Consider the following 20,474-nt stretch of genomic DNA (forward strand, 5'->3'; position numbering starts at 1 on the left):
GATCTCACTCTCGTAAGTGATCGTGAAGGGATTGACAACCCCTAATCGCGTTGGTTGCGAGTAGCTATTGTTTTGTGTAGGTACGAGGGACTCGTGCGTGGTCTCCTACTGGATTGATACATTGGTTCTCAAAAACTGAGGGAAATACTTACGCTACTTTACTGCATCATCCTCTCCTCTTCGGGGAAAACCAACGCAGTGCTCAAGAGGTAGCACAACTATATATTTTATAAATATATAATGAAAATCATTGTAATTTGCCGAATCAATCAATCAAATATATGAACTATATTGTACCAGTTTGGTGGTTTAATCATGATCTAGGAGGTTTTTATCTTCCCCAATTAGTCATCCATGCTTACCACACAATGACTAGTTGGTGAAAATAAGAAACCTCCTAAAACATGATTAAACCACCAAAATGGTAGAAAATATTTTGTATATTATGATAAAGTAAACTAAATGATAGATATGATGGTGGCTGAGTTCACATATGTACACACATGCTTTCCCTTTATGCCCTGTCCTAGTTCACTAGCTTATCCAAAGATCATGATATTCCTATAAGTAAAGTGAATCAAAACAACAAGTTGTAACAAGATGCATAGATTTAAGTCCATAGTTGACATGTATATGTCAAAAAAGAGTCAATACATTTCCTTTTGTACATAATAAGAAAATCAGGTTCTTCTATGGAGAGGACCTCTAACAATCATTCGTAATAGGAATATCCTGTTTCCTTGATGTATGAATAGACTTTGGTTTTATGGCATACATACAAGGATTTGATGGCTATAAAAATGGATTTCCTAAAAGAATTGGTTAATATTTAGTGGGATGGTAATTTATCAAATTAGTCGTTGTATGCTTATCATTTTCAATATGTGTTGGGAGTTGGCAATTTACTACATTTTTTAGACATACTAGCAATCATGTGGCGTACTAATGTTTCTCATGTTTGCCATCGACATGCGAAGATCTTGCTTGTTTACCTTACCTATCATATCTTATTGTTTTATAATTTTGGAATGCTAGGCATTCTATACTTCACATAGGCCAATGGTCAATTACATTAGTTAATAATGTTATAGTTAAGCATTCTTTATGTTGTGATTACCATGGTCAAGATCATCTCTGTACACATGTCGCCCCTTGTGCCCTGCCCTGTTCTACAAGCTTTACCAAAGATATGTCTAGGAATAAATCCATGTTCTCAAAACAACAAATTGTAACTAAACAAGTCGAATGATCGTGCTTTCCTTGCAACAATAAAGTTATTTACAGGACATTTATTGGTTCAAACTTGGGGGAGGCGGCATTGGCTCCCTCTGCTAAACAACTTGCCCTCTAATAGTATGTGGGTATGTTGTATTCGTGGTGTAAACAATTTTTAAATCAACTAGATGACCAGTTGCGCCAAATGACGGAAAGACCCGTTTAAAACCATGTCCGTGCTGAAAATATTTGCATTTTTTCAATAACTGTATATTTGAGTACATATTGTAAGAACTTATACCCCTATATATAAAGGAAATTAAATGAAAATATTTTCTTAAGGTAATAATGCCACAAATTAGATCATCGGTAGGTCAAGATAGTTAAGTCTGCAATTAGGAACTCCGAGTAGCTGTAAACTTGCATTAAAAAGGAGTAAACACAAGTGACACAATAAAATGTACTTAACACATGAACTTGTGAATATTGTGTATAGTAGAAGTTAATAGAATAGTGGTAAATTACATCATATTATTTGGTTCTATACTCTTTTGTGTATATATCCTGAATGCTACCTCTTTGTGATCAACTCTTTGTCCTTCAAATCAAATAGCACAACTACTGCCCCTAGTAGAAAAAGAAAGGAATCTGTAATACCCATAAATGTAAAAGGAAAACATCATGTGATGCATCTCAACCTGCGCAAAACAATGTAAAAACCATACATACTATGTACATACCCTCATTGTCTAGCAAAGCATAAGTAACTCAGGGACCCTGTACAAAAGAATTGACAATTAGCAAGAAAGAAGCATGCCATCATCTGTCTAAACAACCATAAAACAATAAGTGGCAAAAGGCCCATCAGAATTAGCATTTGCCATCCAGCTTATGAGCTAAAGTTGTGCATTCACCGATCGAATGAACATATTAAGATGCGGTAATGAAAATAAAATTGTATCGCTTCACATACACTAAGTGAAAAAGAAATAAGTAAGGGGGCCAAATTTAGTTGCCTTGTCAGATGTACTCCCTCCGTCCGGAAATACTTGTCATCAAAATAGACAAAAAGGGATGTATCTAGAACTAAAATACATCTAGATACATCCCCTTTTATTGATTTTGATGACAAGTATTTCCGGACGGAGGGAGTAGCAGAGATAGAACCTAGTTTTTTTACCTTGCCTACTTCTGGCCAATAGCCCCACAGATGCCCCTCTTCCCGTGCAGGAAATGCCCCTGACCCTCCTCCGTGTATTAAGGCCCAGAATGACAAAAACATCCCACAGAAGGACCCGCAGAAGGCAACGAAAGTGAGCCAAGTAGCTTGGCCAGATACCCGCACTAACCCAACCAAATAAATGTAGCCAACGGATCAAGGCAGAACGCATGACAGTGAGTATATTTTATTGATAAGCTAGATTGAACACAGTTGAGAAACAATGTTAAAAGATACTATTGAGACAATAAACGGAGGTGGTTCAGTATTGCCTTCTATATAAACTCTCTAAACAGAGGAACACCCTAGCTTTATGTGAAAACTTAAAAAAGGCACATAATGTAAGGTTTTTACACTACATAAACTATAGTAATGATCAGCGGCTTAGGACGCGCATCGATATATGATGCATATCTATTTCACGAAAGCCTAAAGGTACATCCACAATTAAGAAACTATTTGATGCCTATGAGTGCAGGAAGAAGGGATGAATATGGAACCATTTACTGCATTTGCTAAAAAAATCATGTTTCAAAATTTCTTTGCCAAGCTACATGAAACAGATTTCCGGACGTCCATAGAAAGAATATTGCTAATTGCCCAAAGTTGTATTGCAAATGCACCCAGGTTATTAACATCAAGACTGATACTCCATAAAAAAGGGCCAACTCTTTCTTGAATCTGTAAAACGAAATAACAAAGAAGGATCACTTTATGCCATCTCATCGTGAAACTAAAAACCGCATAAGAGGAAGAAGAATCAACGTATGCCATCTCATCATGAAACTGAAAATGACATAAGAGTAATGGTCTATGTTTATGTCACAAGTCTGTGTCAAAACTCGAACATACTATATGGTTGGAGCTCTATCTTTGCTAATAAGAAACCAAAAAAATGTCAGGACACAAGAGTAATGACCTATGTTTATTATGGAGTGAGGTACTGTTTCTAGTACAAAATATCAAAATATCAGATTAAGTCCACGAGAGCAATTTATAAGTTGTTCAATGTCCAAATTCATATAGTAAGTTGACAAGTAAATGCCGGGACTGAATAGTAAATGTCTAAATGGTGTAACCAGTGTTAATGGTAACCAATTCTAGACATAAATCACTTTTTAGATGGAAAATTTTACTGTCTAGTCCTAATGTTAGCTCTAGATTGGCTTAGGCTAATGGCTCCTGGTATAATACAACATTTAATGTTGCACATAAGTTGAAATTATGCGAGCTCGTCCTTAAGGCATGTTTTACTTATGTTATATAGGATGGACAAACTTCTGAAATGCATAGAAATAAGAGAGTGGGATTGTGACCTTTTCAACAACATACCCTGTTAAGTTCTGTAATACAAACTTAAAAATATTCTTTCATAAAACATGGTTGCTGGAATATGAGTGTTCGGGCTAATAGCCCCTGGCACAATTGAAAATCTAATGTTGGACAAAACCTTAAATTATACGAGCTCATTAAAGCATGATTTCGTTGCAGTAGCAAAGAGGATACTGGTTAGCTAGCGCAAAAAAATTAATAGAGAAAAGTGAATTTTATAGGATGGCCAAATTCTAAAATGGATGGAAATTAGACAGTGGGATTGTGTCCTTCTGAACAACACACCTTGTCATGTTCTACAATACAAACCTAAAAATATTCCTGCATGAAACATGTTACCTTTCATTTACGCATTAGTAAGAAATCAATCCATCAAAGAGTACAGGGGTCAAAGAATAGAAGTGATTACATGTTCATTATTTCAAGAAAATAATCAAATATTTTCTCTCATCTACAAAATATGTGATTTATTGGTAGATTAAACAGGCTTCAATTATAATTTTAATCATGCACAGATTCATTTTGGTACCTTGATGGTTTGACTGAACTTCGATGCCCTGGATGGTTCAAGCATGTAACAACTCTGAATTTTAAGCGTGCACCTGTATGAAAAATCATCTCAGCATGAAGCATATTTTTCTGTATATGAATCATCTGTAGGATTATTATGTCCAGAAAATGGTCGATGCATGTTTCCACACCTTTCTCGGAGACACTACATAGAAGTGTGCAATATGCACTGACCTCAAGAAAAGAAAAAAAAAGCCTCCATTGGAAGTCAATTTTTGGAATGACCTAACAAGCTTTGGTACAGGAAAACTGTACTGGACACAATAATATGTAGCATATGTGATACATCTTCAGTAAAGCAACCATGTATTCTGGAAACAAACTTAAATCAAGGCAACTTTACCTTAACAGCTTAGAATTAAACGTCACATTTATAATCCAAACAAAAAATCAAGCAGAACATCCACAAGCATGTATAACGATGAAGCAAAATTTTAGTAGATGGAAAATACCGATGCTCTGCATCGGCTATTCAACATGGCATGCTTTGGAGAAGAAATTGATTTTGCAAGATTTAGAGAACAAAACAAACAGATGTGTCGATGCCAGATTTGAGAGCCAAATAAAGACATTTCTTAAAATTTGAGCACACTTGACTGGAATAGTTCCAAAAAATGAATTGGTTTAATGCTGCAGTCTACAATTATATATCAAGTCATGAAAGTTTTGATCCTTACCAAGGACGAATATATCTTCCATTTACAAGCAACACATTCTCTTGCAAATCAAAACTTCTGTAGAGGAATAATAACCAGGCCCGCAATGTGGAAACATAGCTTTTGATCAATTCTGTCGGACAATGAAGTGATGAGAATAGGAAATATACTCAGGGTATGTGAGAGTGCTCAACAAATAACTGGTACACCTGAACTGTCAATGCTGGAGGGCACCCATCCCACACCCACCATCTCAGTAAGAGGAGAGTGGATGGAAACAACAGGAACATATAGGCAGACCTATCCTGCCAATAGAAAAGGTTAAACCATCTAGATCGTCACGCATGTCATGGTTTAATGATTTGGGAGATAAAAAAATGTTAGCAAGCTTGCAATATTTCACTAACAAAATACAATTTGAACTGAACACGGATAGTAACCTTACAGAACACTGAAACATAATTACCAACGTACAGTCCAACATTGTATTTGTCTGTATCAACTAAGCCACTTTATCACATGCAAAATAGGCAGGAGATTTTCAATTTGCATGACTCTGAGCTTGAACATACAGATGTATAATCTTGCATGACTCTGAGCTTGAACATACTGGCGTATAATCTTGATAGTTCAAATTTAGCTTACATACTTGTCAGCAGTGTCAGGGCAAGAGTGACCTAGGCCATATCGCTTTTATAAATACCTAACATAAACCAAAATTTATGCAACACAAATAGGAACAACCATTAGAAGTTTTTGTTTCACCACAAAAATCATTAGAGTTCAGAATGCATTGATCATCATATCAGTGGTCGTGAAGAATATACGCAGATAATTTTAATTTATTCAGTTTGTGATGCCATGCCAGAAAACAAAATGCACACACTATACCTAAAAGAAAAACATAAGATTATTACCCTATAATTGTTGTACTCGTCCTTCACTTTGAGATTATCCTCCTTCCTTGCCACCCGCACATTCACAGGGCCAACAAATTTCTTAAGGAACTTCCCTAAAGGTTCAGACATAGTGGGCTTCAACCCCAACTCATAAAGAAACAACTAAACTTCAGCCCAGACAAAATGGGGGGCATGGAGAAAACAAAATGTAACTGACCGCTTCCTTTGCTTGGGAGAAATGCAGCCACGTCGCTGTCTAGGATTGGTCCTCCTCGACCTGCACATATGGCAACATAACACAAACCAGAACATAAGAAATTGAGAAAGATAGAGAAGTTGTGCATCCGAGGCCTAGATTGGGGACAAATTACCCTTCCTATATTAGATACCAAGTCCTAAATTCTGTTGGTAGAGATTCAAGACTAATAGTGTGCATACACAAGGAACACATGTTCCAGATACTGAAATGAACCCAAGCAAAAAAATGCACGACCTTATTTATGAAATTTGGACCATAATGTCTCAGCAAGCATATGCTCCTAAGAAAGAAGGCAGATCTAGGCATAAAAAGCTTTCATCCGTGAGAAACATTTTCACAAACACATGTTGTGAAGCTTGTTCTACTAATCAAAACAAACCAGTAAGAGGAGAGGACCAAAATCAGCATCCTGCAAGCTGAAGATGGGGCATCACATCTTGTCATCTGTTGTTGCCTGAGAAGAAAAAAAAAGGAGGAGACAGAATTAAGCGACCGTGGTCCCCGAAAGCCGTGACCGTGGTGTTGACCGCCGCTCTTGCCGCGCCTTCAGCTTGCTGCACGCATTGCAATGAGCCCGGCACGGCTGCTGCTCCCCTCCCCCTGCTGAGCCCGGATCGAGGGTGCGCTCCTCGGCTCGCGCTCCTCCAATCGAGGCCTCCATCTCTAGCATCCATGGCCGCCCAATGAGCGAACATACATATTTCAGAAAATAAAAAGATAACTTGTGGAGAGAAAGGGGATTAGAAAGAGGAACTCATGGGGAACGTGCAACGAGAAGAGATGGGGAATGAGATGGCGAGCGCCGCTGTCCTTGAGCCTCCCACTCTTCCCATCCCTCTCCTCCCTCTCCTCACGCCCAGCTCGACTGCGACCCCGCGCGCTGGCACCTCCATCTCGACCAACTGCGCCGCCCGAAGACGATATCCGTCGCGCCGCCATCACCACGGCCTCCTCCTCGTCCTCCTCACGCATCTGCCATCATCGCAGCCACTCCTTCTGCCAAGCACAAGTGGCGGCGTCGGGCGAGTGGAGGGAAAGAGGTGGCCCAGGCGGCGCCTGTGAGGGGATTGGGCTCGAGGCAGCAGTAGGGGAGGAGATGGGGGTCGTGGGAGCCGGTGAGGGCGAGCCCCAGGAGGCGACAGAGCCAGGGGAGGAGGCGGGGGTCGCGGGGAGGAGGTGGCAGCGACAGGAGAGGAGGCGGGGGTTAGGTTTGGTCGCTGCGGGAGAAGGCTCGGGAGGAGGAAGCGAGCGAGGGGAAAGGGAGCGCTCGGGACCTTATCCCTTCCCTTGTTGCTACAGTAACACACGAATAAAAGGAGACGTGGCGATAGCTGCTAGGTGGGCGCACTAACTCATCCTTTATATGCTCAATGGACCAGCCTGACCTGAAATCCTGGCTACACCACTAGAGGTTGGGAGAGTGTGAATATGGATAGTAGTCGTGATTCTAGTTGGATTAATTAAATATCATACATTTTCTTCTAGGCTTACACCATATGAACGGATTGAATCATTGACTTCTAAGTAACAGCTGAGAAGATGGTGCATTTCTTTAACCTTTTTCCATTTCCACACAATTTTCCACACAATTTAGACAACCACATACCAGAGTGCTAGGGTAGGCTGCTGCGCCCTCTGATCGCGGCATTTCATGCCTGCCTGCGACATGAACAACAACCTCAGTGTACATCTCAGTGAGGATGAAAGCAAGAATAAAGCTACTTCTTTTGTGCCATTAGCAGAGGGTATTAGTTTAGGACATGCAAGCTGCAGCATCTTTTAAGGAGGCATCTATGTGCACGGTCCTATTTACAATCAATATGGAAAATGGTAAAATGAAGAGTCATTATCTATTGAAAAACAATTATGGCTGGAATTACGCTAGCAAAAAAATCGACATGTCTTCGTTCTTGAGGTGAAAGTAACCTGCTATTATATCATCAGCCGACTACATTAGTAGCATTGATTATTTGGCTGACTGCACAATTTTTTTTCTCATCATATGCTGCTCGGAGAAATGCTTGGTAACCAATTTCCAGTTAGATTTATTTCCATTGAGAAGAGGTGGAAACTAGCGTCAATCTTTTCTGTATTTTTATTATTATTTATACTTTTTTCATTACAGTGTGATAAAGAACACATAGAGGTTAATTGAATCCATTTATAAATGATCATGCATGCGCCTTGATTATGTATGCGATTTTTCTGAGATACCAACCCCATTAATTATATTTTAGAGAATGTCCATGCAAACTTTGAGATGAATATTTTTACAGCTGACGATTTCCTCTTTTATCCATAGTTAAGGCTTCAAAAATCTATGCTTATCATGAAGAAAGGTCTTGTTGACTTATCCCTGAGCATGCGTTCCGATCTGAAGAAGCGAAGCAACTTATGGCCTCCGTTCATCCTAACTCAGCTAGTTACTATGTCCTTAATTTTCTGATGATATCGCCTTCAGCATCATGTGTAACCGCAATAATATAACAAAAGAATTTGGAATATGACATGTAATGATTAAATTTGCCTATCGTTCCACAAGTAATTCTATGTTGACATTGCCCACAATTAGCTTGTTTATTACGTCTGGTGCTAAATGTCTTCCGTCGGCTGCCAAATTTGTTATGTCGACTGATATTTTTGGAACTTGACTATCAATTGGATTAGTAGTAGAAACTGTTTCTCAACTGAAACAATTAAGAGAACGTATTTCTCATGTGTGCTGGATTCCAAATATCTCACGGACCGAGGAATTAACTGGAAGGTTTTTTTCGAACAAAAAAAAACTGATCGATGTTAGGGACAGATGCGTAGACCACATGTGGTAAATACGTAGCAGAAATATTAACATGATGAGGGAGAAGATTTTTCATATCGAAAAGATAGTCACTGGACAAAGCTGTAGCACAAATATTAACATCATGAGGGAGAAGTTTTTTTATATAAAAAATATAGTCATTTCTTTCTTTCTAAATGCACAAATAAAGAAGAAAGTGTTGTCCTCAGCTGTCCGTACTTAGCAACTCCCATCCTCTAGACCTTGCCAAAATTCTCAAACTAAGAAGAGCGTCACGGTTGTAATGCCTTTCTATTTTCAAGGTTGCAGCAAGCCATGAATGGAGAACAATGATGGAATTTGGTTACCCAGTGAGCTTTTCCTTTGGTTCTCCACATAGTAATCGCTCCCCATCAGTTAGATGTGTCAGGGATGGCACATATTCGTCCTTCCCATAATCTCCTTCCTCAATTCGATTTTTTACGGTTAAATAGGTCTGTTCTCCAGCTCTAATGGCTCCACATCTGCTGATCTACATAGTATTGTTCACCATCGGTGCCAATCTTTGAATTCCGAATTTGGGAAGCATCAAAACCAGAAGGTCCAAGGGAAGACACACTGAACAATAATGTAGTCTATAGTTTTAGACGCCCGATGACACAACACCCAACATGTTCGGTGATGCATCCCCATTCTATCGAGCCGCCCCGACCCTCTTAATTTTGATCCTGTCTCACTGGACAATTATAAATTCCTTTATGGGAACTATTCCCACTAGTTATGGTTGCACCTCCAATACAGTAGGTGCCAAAGATAAGGAAGTAGTCCGTTATGTTTGGTGATTGGTAAGATGGCCAGTTAGTACGTACAAACATGGCTTAACTCTCGGGTCGGTTACATATCCACCATTCACATCTATCCAATTGGTAACTTTCATATCTTGTGTTCCTCCACTTCGTCATCTTATTTCTCCCCTTTTGCTGGGCATGCAAGTTCAACTCTTAAACTCATTTGGAACCCAAACATGAACACCCACCTTCTCTCATACTACCCATGGAGAGCAACATAGATGATATATTGTCCCCTGCATGGCCAAACATGATTCTTGATCTATTATCTTCGCGTGTGACCCAAGGCATAGCTCCGACGTTGATGTTGAACAAAGCTGACGAGATGGATATTCTAGTTCGAACAATCCACATATCAAAAGTATCATGGAAAATTATTAAGAAAGCCATTTAGAGTGGGAAAATTGAGCACGAGGCAATATACCAACTTTCTCCCTCATAGAGAAATAGAGTCAATCAATCACAACAAGATACCATAGTAAGAGCTTTGGTAACCTAAACCATTGATGATAACACTTACGTTTGTAGAAAATACGTATCAATCTCCAACCTACGATCTTCATGAAAAACTAGGTGTAGTGACACTAGTGAATATAGTCAAGTTATTTAGTGCTCGGAACTAATGAAGAAAAGGCATAATTCTTGATGTAATTGTTCATTAAAACAAGAGTTGAGAGGACGATGGGTTAGGGATGATCAATATGTCTCTATGCATAGGAATACTAGGTCAGAATCTCAAAGAAATGAGAGAGCACTATTAACATCATACCCATATCTGTCACCACTGACGGCACGGGAAAACACACCAACAGTGCTACCTAAAACTGATGGGCACCGGGATTCCTGTCTACATCCATCTAGGAAACTAAGAGTCTAGACCCTGCACTTCTTAACTCGTACTCCCTCCGTCCGGAAATACTTGTCATCAAAATGAATAAAAGGAGGTGTATCTAGATGTATTTTGATTCTAGATACATTCTTTTTTGTCCATTTTGATGACAAGTATTTTCAGACGGAGGGAGTACACCGCAAGAGGCCAAGAGATTAAGCGGCCGGTGGCCAACACTTCACATCACGTTGATGACTCTTGATGCATGAGATGCTCCCCGACTCTCTCTTTCCTTTAATAAAGAAAAAAACTGCGGACTATGGAGAGCGGCGATAGAGAGCCCGGGCTCGCCTGGTCCTGGTAGGCGTGGCAATAAGGCAGCGACGCGTGCATGCATGCAATCAATACGGGGTACAGAGGAAGGTGCGATGCGATGGTCGAACAGGATCATACGGAGAGGCCGCCCTGAAAACAGGGGTAACATCACACCCAGCTTATGTCTGCTCCGTAGGTACATGTCCGCCTCGAAACGGTACGTAACCCGTCACAAAGTAACGCTGTTTTCACATAAGCTCCATCGCTCAATGTTATGGCGACGGCGGAGGCGGGAGACAATGGATTCGAGTTCCTATCTGACCCAGTCGACATGTATGTTCGATCGCGTGGCTTTATCCTTTGTAGTAGCCGGCGCTGTACCTGTAACTAGCAAAACAACAACCTGTTGGTGAGTGACTCAACGCTGACAATAGAAGTGGATTTAAACAGTGCTTGCGAGGGGGCGGCCCTCTCAACGCCAAACTCAGAGCACTCAACTGGCAAAGACATCCTCAGGCGCCCGGCTGGACCAAGAGGTATATGTATTCAACACTGTGTACGTAGCTGGTATATCCCGACTCATCCCTAGAAAAAAATGAAAGGCAACCCAACAAACACATGATTCTTCAGAAGTTGCATTCGAAAAAAATCGGAAAGGGCTTAGGGAGCACAAAGTTTCAGATTCAGAATTTCTCCATCTAGCTTGAGAAGATGTCACATGATATCTTAGGGAACCTGCTGTTCCATCTGTCGGATGGACGATGCCATTTTGCAAAAAAATTCGCCGAGGCAACTGAATAATGTTGTGTGTAACTGCAACACAGCCTCCTGGTGGACAATATGCCTCTACTCTGCTCCTGCAACTTGAGCACATAATGGGTCCAGAATATGAATCTCCTTCTTGAGCATACCCCACATGTATGCAGCCCATCCATGATCAAGAATGACAAGAACGAAAAACTGTAATGATAAAACAATTGTATCAGGCTTTTCTGTTTGTGTGTGTGTGTGTGTGTGTGTGTGTGTGTGTGTGTGTGTGTGTGTGTGGCAACAACATTAGATTCATACCATCTGACATGCCGTGATGTCATGATTGCCATGTGCGAGTTGGAGTTGTACCGCTTTTATGTACAAAACTTTCTCCCCTGCAAGAGCATGTGTCTATTGAAAAAAGGATAAGTATATTTTTCGTCCTCGAACTCTTCCCAAAGTTGCCAAAAAAAGGATGACAGATGTTCCATTGGCTATTTCCTAGAAAAGAAATGTTATATGGTCTAAAAATGGTTGCTTTATACAGTGATTGCAAGCAGCTTACAAATTGTGTTGCTGTTGGAAGTGTAGCTGAAATATATGTGGAGCTATATCCAAATTCTGAAAATGACGAACACGACAGGGGTCCGGGAAGTGATGTTGAGCTTCTGATGGGTCCAAATGCTAGTAGTGAATCCAGGAGTGGTAGAGATCAATTTGTTGGATTCGCTAGTTCTGAACCTACCCATTGTCTTGCAGTCACTGCTGGTAACTCAAATGAGCCTGCAAATGAAGATTCAGAGGCTTATCTGCTGCTGTCTATTTTTATGAATGGCTTATTTGCTGCTGTCTGTTCTTATGTCAAACCACGTGAGAATTCATGTTTGTGGTTGATTGTAAGCTATATTCAGTACTATTTCCCTTTCCCATTTACTACTTTGTCAGACTATGTTCAACTAAATTGGGTCGTGAATATGTTCAGACTATTTTGAACTAAATTGGGTTCAGACTATGTTCAACTAAATTGGGTCGTGAATATGTTCAGACTATTTTGAACTAAATTGGGTTCAGACTATGCTCAACTAAATTCAGTACATACTCTGAGATGTCCAAACTATGTTCAGTTATATTCAGATTTTCTTAAGCTATATTCAGTACAACTGCCTTTCTCTTGTTCACACATAAGTAGAAGAAGTGCAAAGTTCCTTTTCTCTTGTTCTCACTAGTACATACGCACACACATACTCATGCGCAAACACTTAATTGATGTCGCAGTCAAAACCAGTCAACGTGGCCCATTTCAATCAAAACAGGGTCCAAGTTACAGTAAAACCACCTTAAGCGTTATGAGGGATGAAAAGTATCTGATTTGAATTGTTCAAGGACGAAAAGTATCCGGTTTAAATAGTTCAAGGACTGACTTTTGATGGTTTTGGAGTTGAGGGACGATTTCTCAACTTTGGGAAGAGTTCGAGGACAAAAAATAAACCTATCCCATTGAAAATAAGTAAAAAAATAGACAGCCCCCACTCCAGACATCAATTTGTGCGCTCTTTGTGCAAAAGGTCACTGACAACAATAAAAGGCAAAAAGATTTGGAAAAAATCCACCGTACATAAATACAAGATAGGGGGAAAAGAACATCTACTAACCGAAAAATCAGGTTCGAGCACTTCCCACCACAACATGTACCTATTGACAGATTGTGCGCCCACATCAATCTGATGAAACCTCCTTAAAGCAAGAGCAGCTACCTCGTGATCAAGTGGATGCGCCCCGAGCATCTGCTGGTGAACACATACAACATTCATCTTCAGAAACCTCGGATGTGCGTGAACAAACCATACACTGTACAAGACCAAAAAGGAAAAACAACCACAATTCAGATATTGGTGTCGCCAAAATAGAAAAATGTATCATGCACCCATTGCGAGCTGCCTTGCTGTAACATCAACATGTAAAATAATTGAGAAATTTCCTCTTAATAAATATGTTTTCTCAAAGCAGCATCAAACATGTTTCCCACAAAAAAAAAATTGTAACCTCTATGATTAGCTTCACTAGTTTCAATACCTGTCCATGTCAAAATCATTGCCTCCAGATATCCATGTGTGGAACCTATTTACCAATGGGATTGGTGGGGGCTGCGGGAGGCAACCACTTAACCATGGGTTGCCAGCAAAACTTGCTGACATGACATACCTCCTTTTAGGCAACTTAGCCTACAACATTTGGCTCTGGATCGCCATTGTTATACAGACAACGGATGGTGTCGAGCACTGCTTGGGAGTAAACTGTAATTCTTTCAAACATAATGTTGTTGTCCTCAATGGCTCGGTGCTCCTTCACATGATTGTTATACACAAGGGCCGCATCATAAGGATTTAATGTCTCCAAATTAGAATCTGCATAAAAAAAGATTTTGTAAAACCGCTAGGCTTCCCTTGATTCGGTTCTGTGCTCTCGCTCTAGTCTGAACTTTTTTACATCATTCGGCCCTGTGTTTGAGAAAAAAGGGAGGCCAACAAAAAGGACACAAAAACACACCTCTCATGCTAGATTGAACAACACGAGGCCTCTTCCCTGGATTCTGGTTGCTACAATCCTTCGTACAACTACCACCTGCATCACACAAGGTTCGCATCATAAAATACAAAAAGAAAAAATTATACACTTTCACCTCCCTATGAGATCCACACATTTTATTATGAGTGATTTACATAGCAACAATACCTTCGTCATCAGGCATAACAAGACGACAGGCAGGGCATAGTCCTCTGTTGTGCACCTTGCCCCCCTGCGTCACACAAAACACACACGAAAACATGACAAAAAAACAAAAAATCAGAGCACAAAAAAGGGATGCATGACTAATAACCTACATGACTAAAAAGGGATGCATGACTGTCACCCAGCTGGCCGCGCCTAATTACCAATTACTTTTCGTCTGGCCATTAATTGGATTAATTTGAGAAATACATCTTGCCTCCAACCACCTGACGATTCTGTTTTTGTTATTTTTTAAGATGAACATCAAATTTAGCCTTTGCTTTTCATACATACTAAGCCAACAAACACATTTTCATTACAAATATTAGTTGTGCAAACCAAGGGTACGACACACACTTAAACTTGGTCGCTACAAAAGGTACGCCATCAGCAAACACCCACTCCAGCTGCATCCACACGATTTCATACTTGTCAGCTAACCTAGGATTCCCTTCATCGCAGCTAATGCCTAAGCAAGCACACGCATGACCACATCGGCCACCACCAACACAAGGATTGCAACGCCAATGACGAGGTTCGCCACAGAGACCACCAAACTGATGGATGCAGCGTCAACACCAGCGGTCCCCTAGCGCCCAGCAGGAGGGAGCGCGGCAAGAATGTATCCTGCAACTGCGCTCACTGAAGAAACGGACTGTGTGCCCTCGGCACGCCATTCTGCTGCCCGTGTGTTGCGTGCAGAAGCTGTATATCTTGAACTCCCAGTCCTTATCTGCCTTGCCCCTCCGGTGGCTGGATTTGCGTCAATGGTGGTGCGCCGGGGCGAAGTGAAGCGAGATGGTCGGTGTAGCCTTGCTGCCACTGGTAGAAATCACATCCCCCACGCGACGGCTGAATTTGGCCGGCGAAAAAAGCTAAGAAATAAGATATTCAACGGGATCAGAGATCAGACGAGAACGATGCAGAAACTAGATGCTTACGTTGTGATTCCGGGCAAGGCGCTATTGGCAGGGGCGCGGGGTCACCACCTTGATTCCCATCTACCATCTCCTCTCGCACTGTTGTACCTTGCTCCCGATTTGGGGATCTGCCGCGTATGCCCTTAGGGTTTGCTCATCGATTTGTGGATCGATTGGTCTAGAATGACCCCCCTGGTACATGGTAGCGTTCTTAAATTGGGGGTGACGGAGCGACCCTGAGCTGTTTTCAGTTCAAGGGCTCGCGTATTACGAGCCCGTTTGGACCTACGGTACATGTTGCTAAAGGACATAACATCGCCGCTGCTACTTGGACGGCCGTCAGCCCGCACCGTACAAACGTCATCTCTCATTGCCCACGTCTCTCATTAAATTACCCATCGTCTACGCTCCTAAAATACTGCACGCGCTCCATATCCCACATTGATGGACGCCCAGCGATACCGTGGGCAGGCGAGCCCGGGCACGCCAACAAATTTTCGCGGACTATGCCCTTTTTTTGCCCAGGCTATGGACTCTACCTTCAAAATTATATGCTAGACCTAAAAAACGTGTATATATTCCCCATATACTCTACCTTTGTATAAAAAAGATACCTACACGGCTATATCTTTGAATATTTTACTTTTTTCAAATAATTCCTCCGTCCTCTATTAGTTTTTGCTCAAACGGATGTATCCGACACTAAAATACATCTAGATACATCCGTTTCGACGACAACTAATATGAGACGAATGGAATAAAAGGAACGGCACAAAAATATAAAAGTATATGCTCTGCATGAAAAATGATAATATACTTTTGAATATATGTTTCTTACATGCATCTTGATAGATTCGTTTCAGCGACAACTAAGATGAGAAGGATGGAGTATAAAAGTTCGGCACAAACATACAAAAGTATATGCTCTATATGGAAAGTAATAATATACTTTTGAATATATGTTTCTTTTCACTAGAAAGATATAGTCGTATTATGCCTTGCAATGATAATGCGAGATCTTATAAAACATGCGTATAAAAATCTAATGTTACGGCAATAAAACTAGTTCTCTTTGGAGTTCGATAATTATAAAATGTGGCAATATGTACTGCACAGAATTGTTGCCACGAGCTGTGAATTCCAAAAGGATTTTATAACGCGCAAGGTTTGGAAGATATGACACTGAAGTGAACACAAGTATTTTAGAGCGCTGCTGTGAACAGTACAGAGATAGTGTGTGCATGTGCATGTGCATTGCACATCTAAAATGAAACATAAAATGAACTTTTGGTTCATGGCCAGATCTATTATATTTTTAAGACAAGAGACAAACGAGCTTTCACGTTCTTCCACATAGATTAAATTTCCTCTACTGTTAAATCCTAGATATAAATGGCTGTAATTTGAAGATACAACGTTACATACAAATATTTGTGTACAATTCCCCTAAAAAAATTGTGTACAAGGATATGTTGTGTTGCACGTGCCAAGTCTGTGAGGTACACATGCCTACAATGGAAAAGTGCAGTCGCAATTAGGTATATGTCCACAGGTACAATTGTCAAAATTTTGTTTTTGTGAAACTACAAACTGTCAAAAGGATGTGAACCTGAGAAATAAAAGAGGAAATGTGAGTCCGCTAACATCATGTATGGATATACTAGCAAAAACTGCCCGTGCGTTGCAACGGGAGAAAAATAATTAGCTCCCCCTAGTCCAAAGGTTCAAGACCACATCATGCTCCATCACTCACATACTCTATATCTGTGCCTATCTATATATCTATCTATCTATCTCGTTTAGACATTTCGCGAAGCATCAGCCATGTTATCGACATGAAATAAAAAGTGCATGCATGATTGGAAATGATATCTTGAAAAGCAAGTGCATAGCTAACAACATATGTGAGAATTGCTAAATGCCCCAAAAATTTATTTAAACAAAACTGTCATGCAAGCTATACATCTAAATAAACGGGACTTAATATACTTATACTAATCTAGGGGATAAAATGAAGTTAAGGTATCCTTTCAGTATTGTTTCCAAGCAAAATGCCTTCATAGCTTTACACCAGATTGGTCGAGCTATCTCAAGAAGTCTAAAAATATTGCCATGACCAAAAGACTAACAGTGATAATCTGAACCGCCGAGCTAAGCTTACATGCCAGATCGCTCATCCTTTTGAAGGCAAATTAAGGAGTTAATTGCATTTTAGATTCAAATAAAATAGGCATACGTAAGATCCATCGCTATTATGCGGATAAATAAGTTAAATGAATACATGTTAGAATTGCAAGATGATGATGTTGTTCATACCAAATGGTATCCCATCGCTACCCATGTCTATGAGTTATGGATCATACAGGAAGATATAATATCTTGGTAGTTCGTGCAATGCATAAAGGTAAGTTCAGGTACTCCCCATCAAGTCAAGTTGGTCATACAGGAGTATGATTCTTTCTTGGTGATTGTATCCACCCAAGCTTGTTCGTGCAATATCTTGGATCATACAGGAGTATGATTCTTTCTTGGTAATTGTATCCCCATCAAGTCAAGTTGGTCCTCGCTGCAGCTAGCTGCACCACGTGTTGCTCTATTACAGGTATAGATACAGTAGAAGGATTTAGATTCTCAACTTTATTGTCTAAAACCAAGAAGGAATAATAAAAATAATATTTGATCAAAGCTGTTGCAACTTCTCTAGCAAAACCTTGGATAAATCAGTATTCATGCACCTTGCCAATTAGCACAAATAGAGATGCAAATTATCCCAGAGAGTTAGAAGACCCAAAAAAAGTTAACCCACACATGGTGCACTCATACATAAGAGAAGACCAAAGCAAAGCGATCAAGCCATGCAATTCAAGTTATTAAAATACTAATTAGTTATTGTATCTACATGGTCAGTCTTACGTAAAAACTTTTAAATGATATGGAGTAATTTGCAAGGAGTATATACATACTATTTTTTCAAATGGGATATATACAACTATTCTCAGAGTATATACCTATGATACCGGCAATAATGATCAGTGTATACTCATTGTCAGAAATGAGTATATGGTGTGTTTTCTTTTGAAATGATAGTATACTACTTTTCACAAAGGGGTATAGAAGAGAGGGCTATCTTCCATATGATATTTCAGTATCGATCAACAGCATATGTTTCTTTCTGTCTTGTTGTACGTATACTTGATTGATGAGGAGAAAGTATACACCAAAAGAAAATAAGTACTGAACTAAGGGAAACCTGTGCGGAGAAGCATGCATGCATCCGGTGAGAAGAAGTAAAAGTGATAAAAAAGTAGTATATACCTGAACAAAAGTAGTATATATGTATTATGAAGAAGTAAGACCAATGAATTAGAAATACTCGTGACAATTAAATTGATAGACGCGAACAGGTATATAGTTGTATATTTAGCTTTCGTTTCTCTGTCACAACAGCTGCTCTTTCTAGATAAAAAATTAGCTACCTTTATCACCTTTGATTGCTATTTCCAAAATAGTCAATTAATGCCATCACCATGATATTAGTTTGTCTTTTCTCATATTTTTCTGTCATACAACAGCTGTTCTTCCTAGATAAAATTTTAGCTAGCTTTATCTACTTTGATCGCTACTTGTCATTATTGTCTTTCCTGAAGATCATCTTGTAATGAGTACATGTGGTATTTCAGGCATTGACTTGTTTAGAGATTAAAGTGCAGATACTAAAGAACCTACAAAATTAATAAGTAGTCTTTGATGTCAGATGCAAATTGATGATACTGTAATATATACCTCAGGTCAGACAAAGTTCCGGCGAATGGTCGAGTATGAGTAGACGGATTATCGGCGAAAATCGTCGCTGTACAGCCAAGCGATGTCTGAAACTTGAGGCACAATGATAGGCCAAAAAACTGCATATTATCCCAGACAGTAAGAACACACAAAATTATTCAGCCTTGCATTAGAATCCAAAGGGTTCAGTGATGTGTAGTCTCTCTATCTCTCTGCACTCTCTGTTCCGCTCCTATTTCTCTTTTTTTTTCTCACCAAAACCAGATCAGTAAGCACTGGAACCCTGTCTCTCCCTCTCTGCTCTCTCTGTCTTTCTAGTAGCAGCGGCCAGCAGTAGCTCAATCAAGCCCTGTATCTAAATTGCAGCAATCAACGCCTCTCTCTACTCAGCTGATTTTAGTCAACTCAATGACTAAACCATGCTTTCATCCACTACCCTCAATCAGATGAAATATCAGATAATGCAGAGCACAAGATCTCTAAGCTCTGGGCTTCAGATCGACTCAATAACATGGAGAATGAGGATTTCTGCAGCTGAAGAACATGGACAATGAGGACCAGATCGAGGGGAAGTAGGAAAAGGGGGGAGATGAATGGATTATACCTGGTGGTAAGTCCTCATTCTTACTCGTCGGAGTGGCTGCACCACCCGTGCCCTGGTTGCTGTCATCCAACCGGCCGGCGGCGTTGCCGCCTTCCTCTTCTCCTTTCTCTGGACGAACAACACCAGCAGGATGAAGAAGGAAATACGACGAGTCTGAATATTTAAGGACTCCGCGCCGTCACACTGGATCCGCCCCTCTCCCGCGCCCGTCCGGCGTCGCCACGCTCCGGCGAGCTCCTGCCTAGGTCGCCGCACCGCCCCTCCTTTCTTCCTTCTCTCCCTCACCTCCATGTTTCCTTTCTTCCCAGCGTCGGTGATGCCATGGATCCGCCCGGGAAACCGTGCTCCGGCCTTGTCTTCACCAGCGACCCACGCCTCGCCGCCCGCCCCGGATCCGCCTCCCCAGTCCCGGCCGTGCACGGATCCGGCCGCCGCCGCCGTTCTGCATAGAGCAGGCGCGCCGCCCCCAGTCGCGCGAGCAGGCGCGAGCCACCACCGCGTTGACCCGATTAGTAAACCAAGCATATGGACCGTGGGTTGAATAGACCAAACAACAGGGTTGTTTTTGTAAAAACGAATCGTTTTCCCAGACCACTTAAAGCAGGGACTGCGTGTTGAATATTAAGAAATGAAGGGGCTTTTCTGCAAAAATGCTAATGACGTACGACAGAAACCCAATTTGCTTTATTATTATTAGGTAAAGATAAAGATTATAATATGGAAGGGATAC

General features: G+C 40.6%; 1 protein-coding gene and 1 long non-coding RNA gene across 3 annotated transcripts; both read right to left on the reverse strand.

Moving 5' to 3' along the window:
• Positions 1–11,434: 11,434 nt before the first annotated feature.
• LOC123160761 (uncharacterized) lies at positions 11,435–13,931 on the reverse strand. Of its 2 annotated transcripts, XR_006480364.1 has the most exons (5): positions 13,742–13,931; positions 13,321–13,516; positions 12,234–12,451; positions 11,987–12,079; positions 11,436–11,878 (listed from the first exon to the last, which is right to left on the reverse strand). It is a non-coding gene; the product is annotated as an uncharacterized lncRNA (long non-coding RNA). The 2 variants fall into 2 exon arrangements; XR_006480363.1 differs by having other exon boundaries at positions 11,435–11,878; positions 11,987–12,451.
• A 1,952-nt stretch (positions 13,932–15,883) lies between these two features.
• LOC123158691 (uncharacterized) lies at positions 15,884–20,269 on the reverse strand. The gene is made up of 4 exons (XM_044576588.1): positions 19,745–20,269; positions 19,141–19,226; positions 18,608–18,672; positions 15,884–17,950 (listed from the first exon to the last, which is right to left on the reverse strand). The coding sequence occupies exons 1-4, from the start codon at positions 20,267–20,269 to the stop codon at positions 17,904–17,906; spliced, it is 723 nt and encodes a 240-aa protein (XP_044432523.1). The 3' UTR covers positions 15,884–17,903.
• Between the last annotated feature and the right edge of the window lie 205 nt (positions 20,270–20,474).

The sequence above is a fragment of the Triticum aestivum genome, chromosome 7B, assembly GCF_018294505.1.
Source record: "Triticum aestivum cultivar Chinese Spring chromosome 7B, IWGSC CS RefSeq v2.1, whole genome shotgun sequence".
In the NCBI taxonomy this organism is placed as follows: Eukaryota; Viridiplantae; Streptophyta; class Magnoliopsida; order Poales; family Poaceae; genus Triticum; species Triticum aestivum.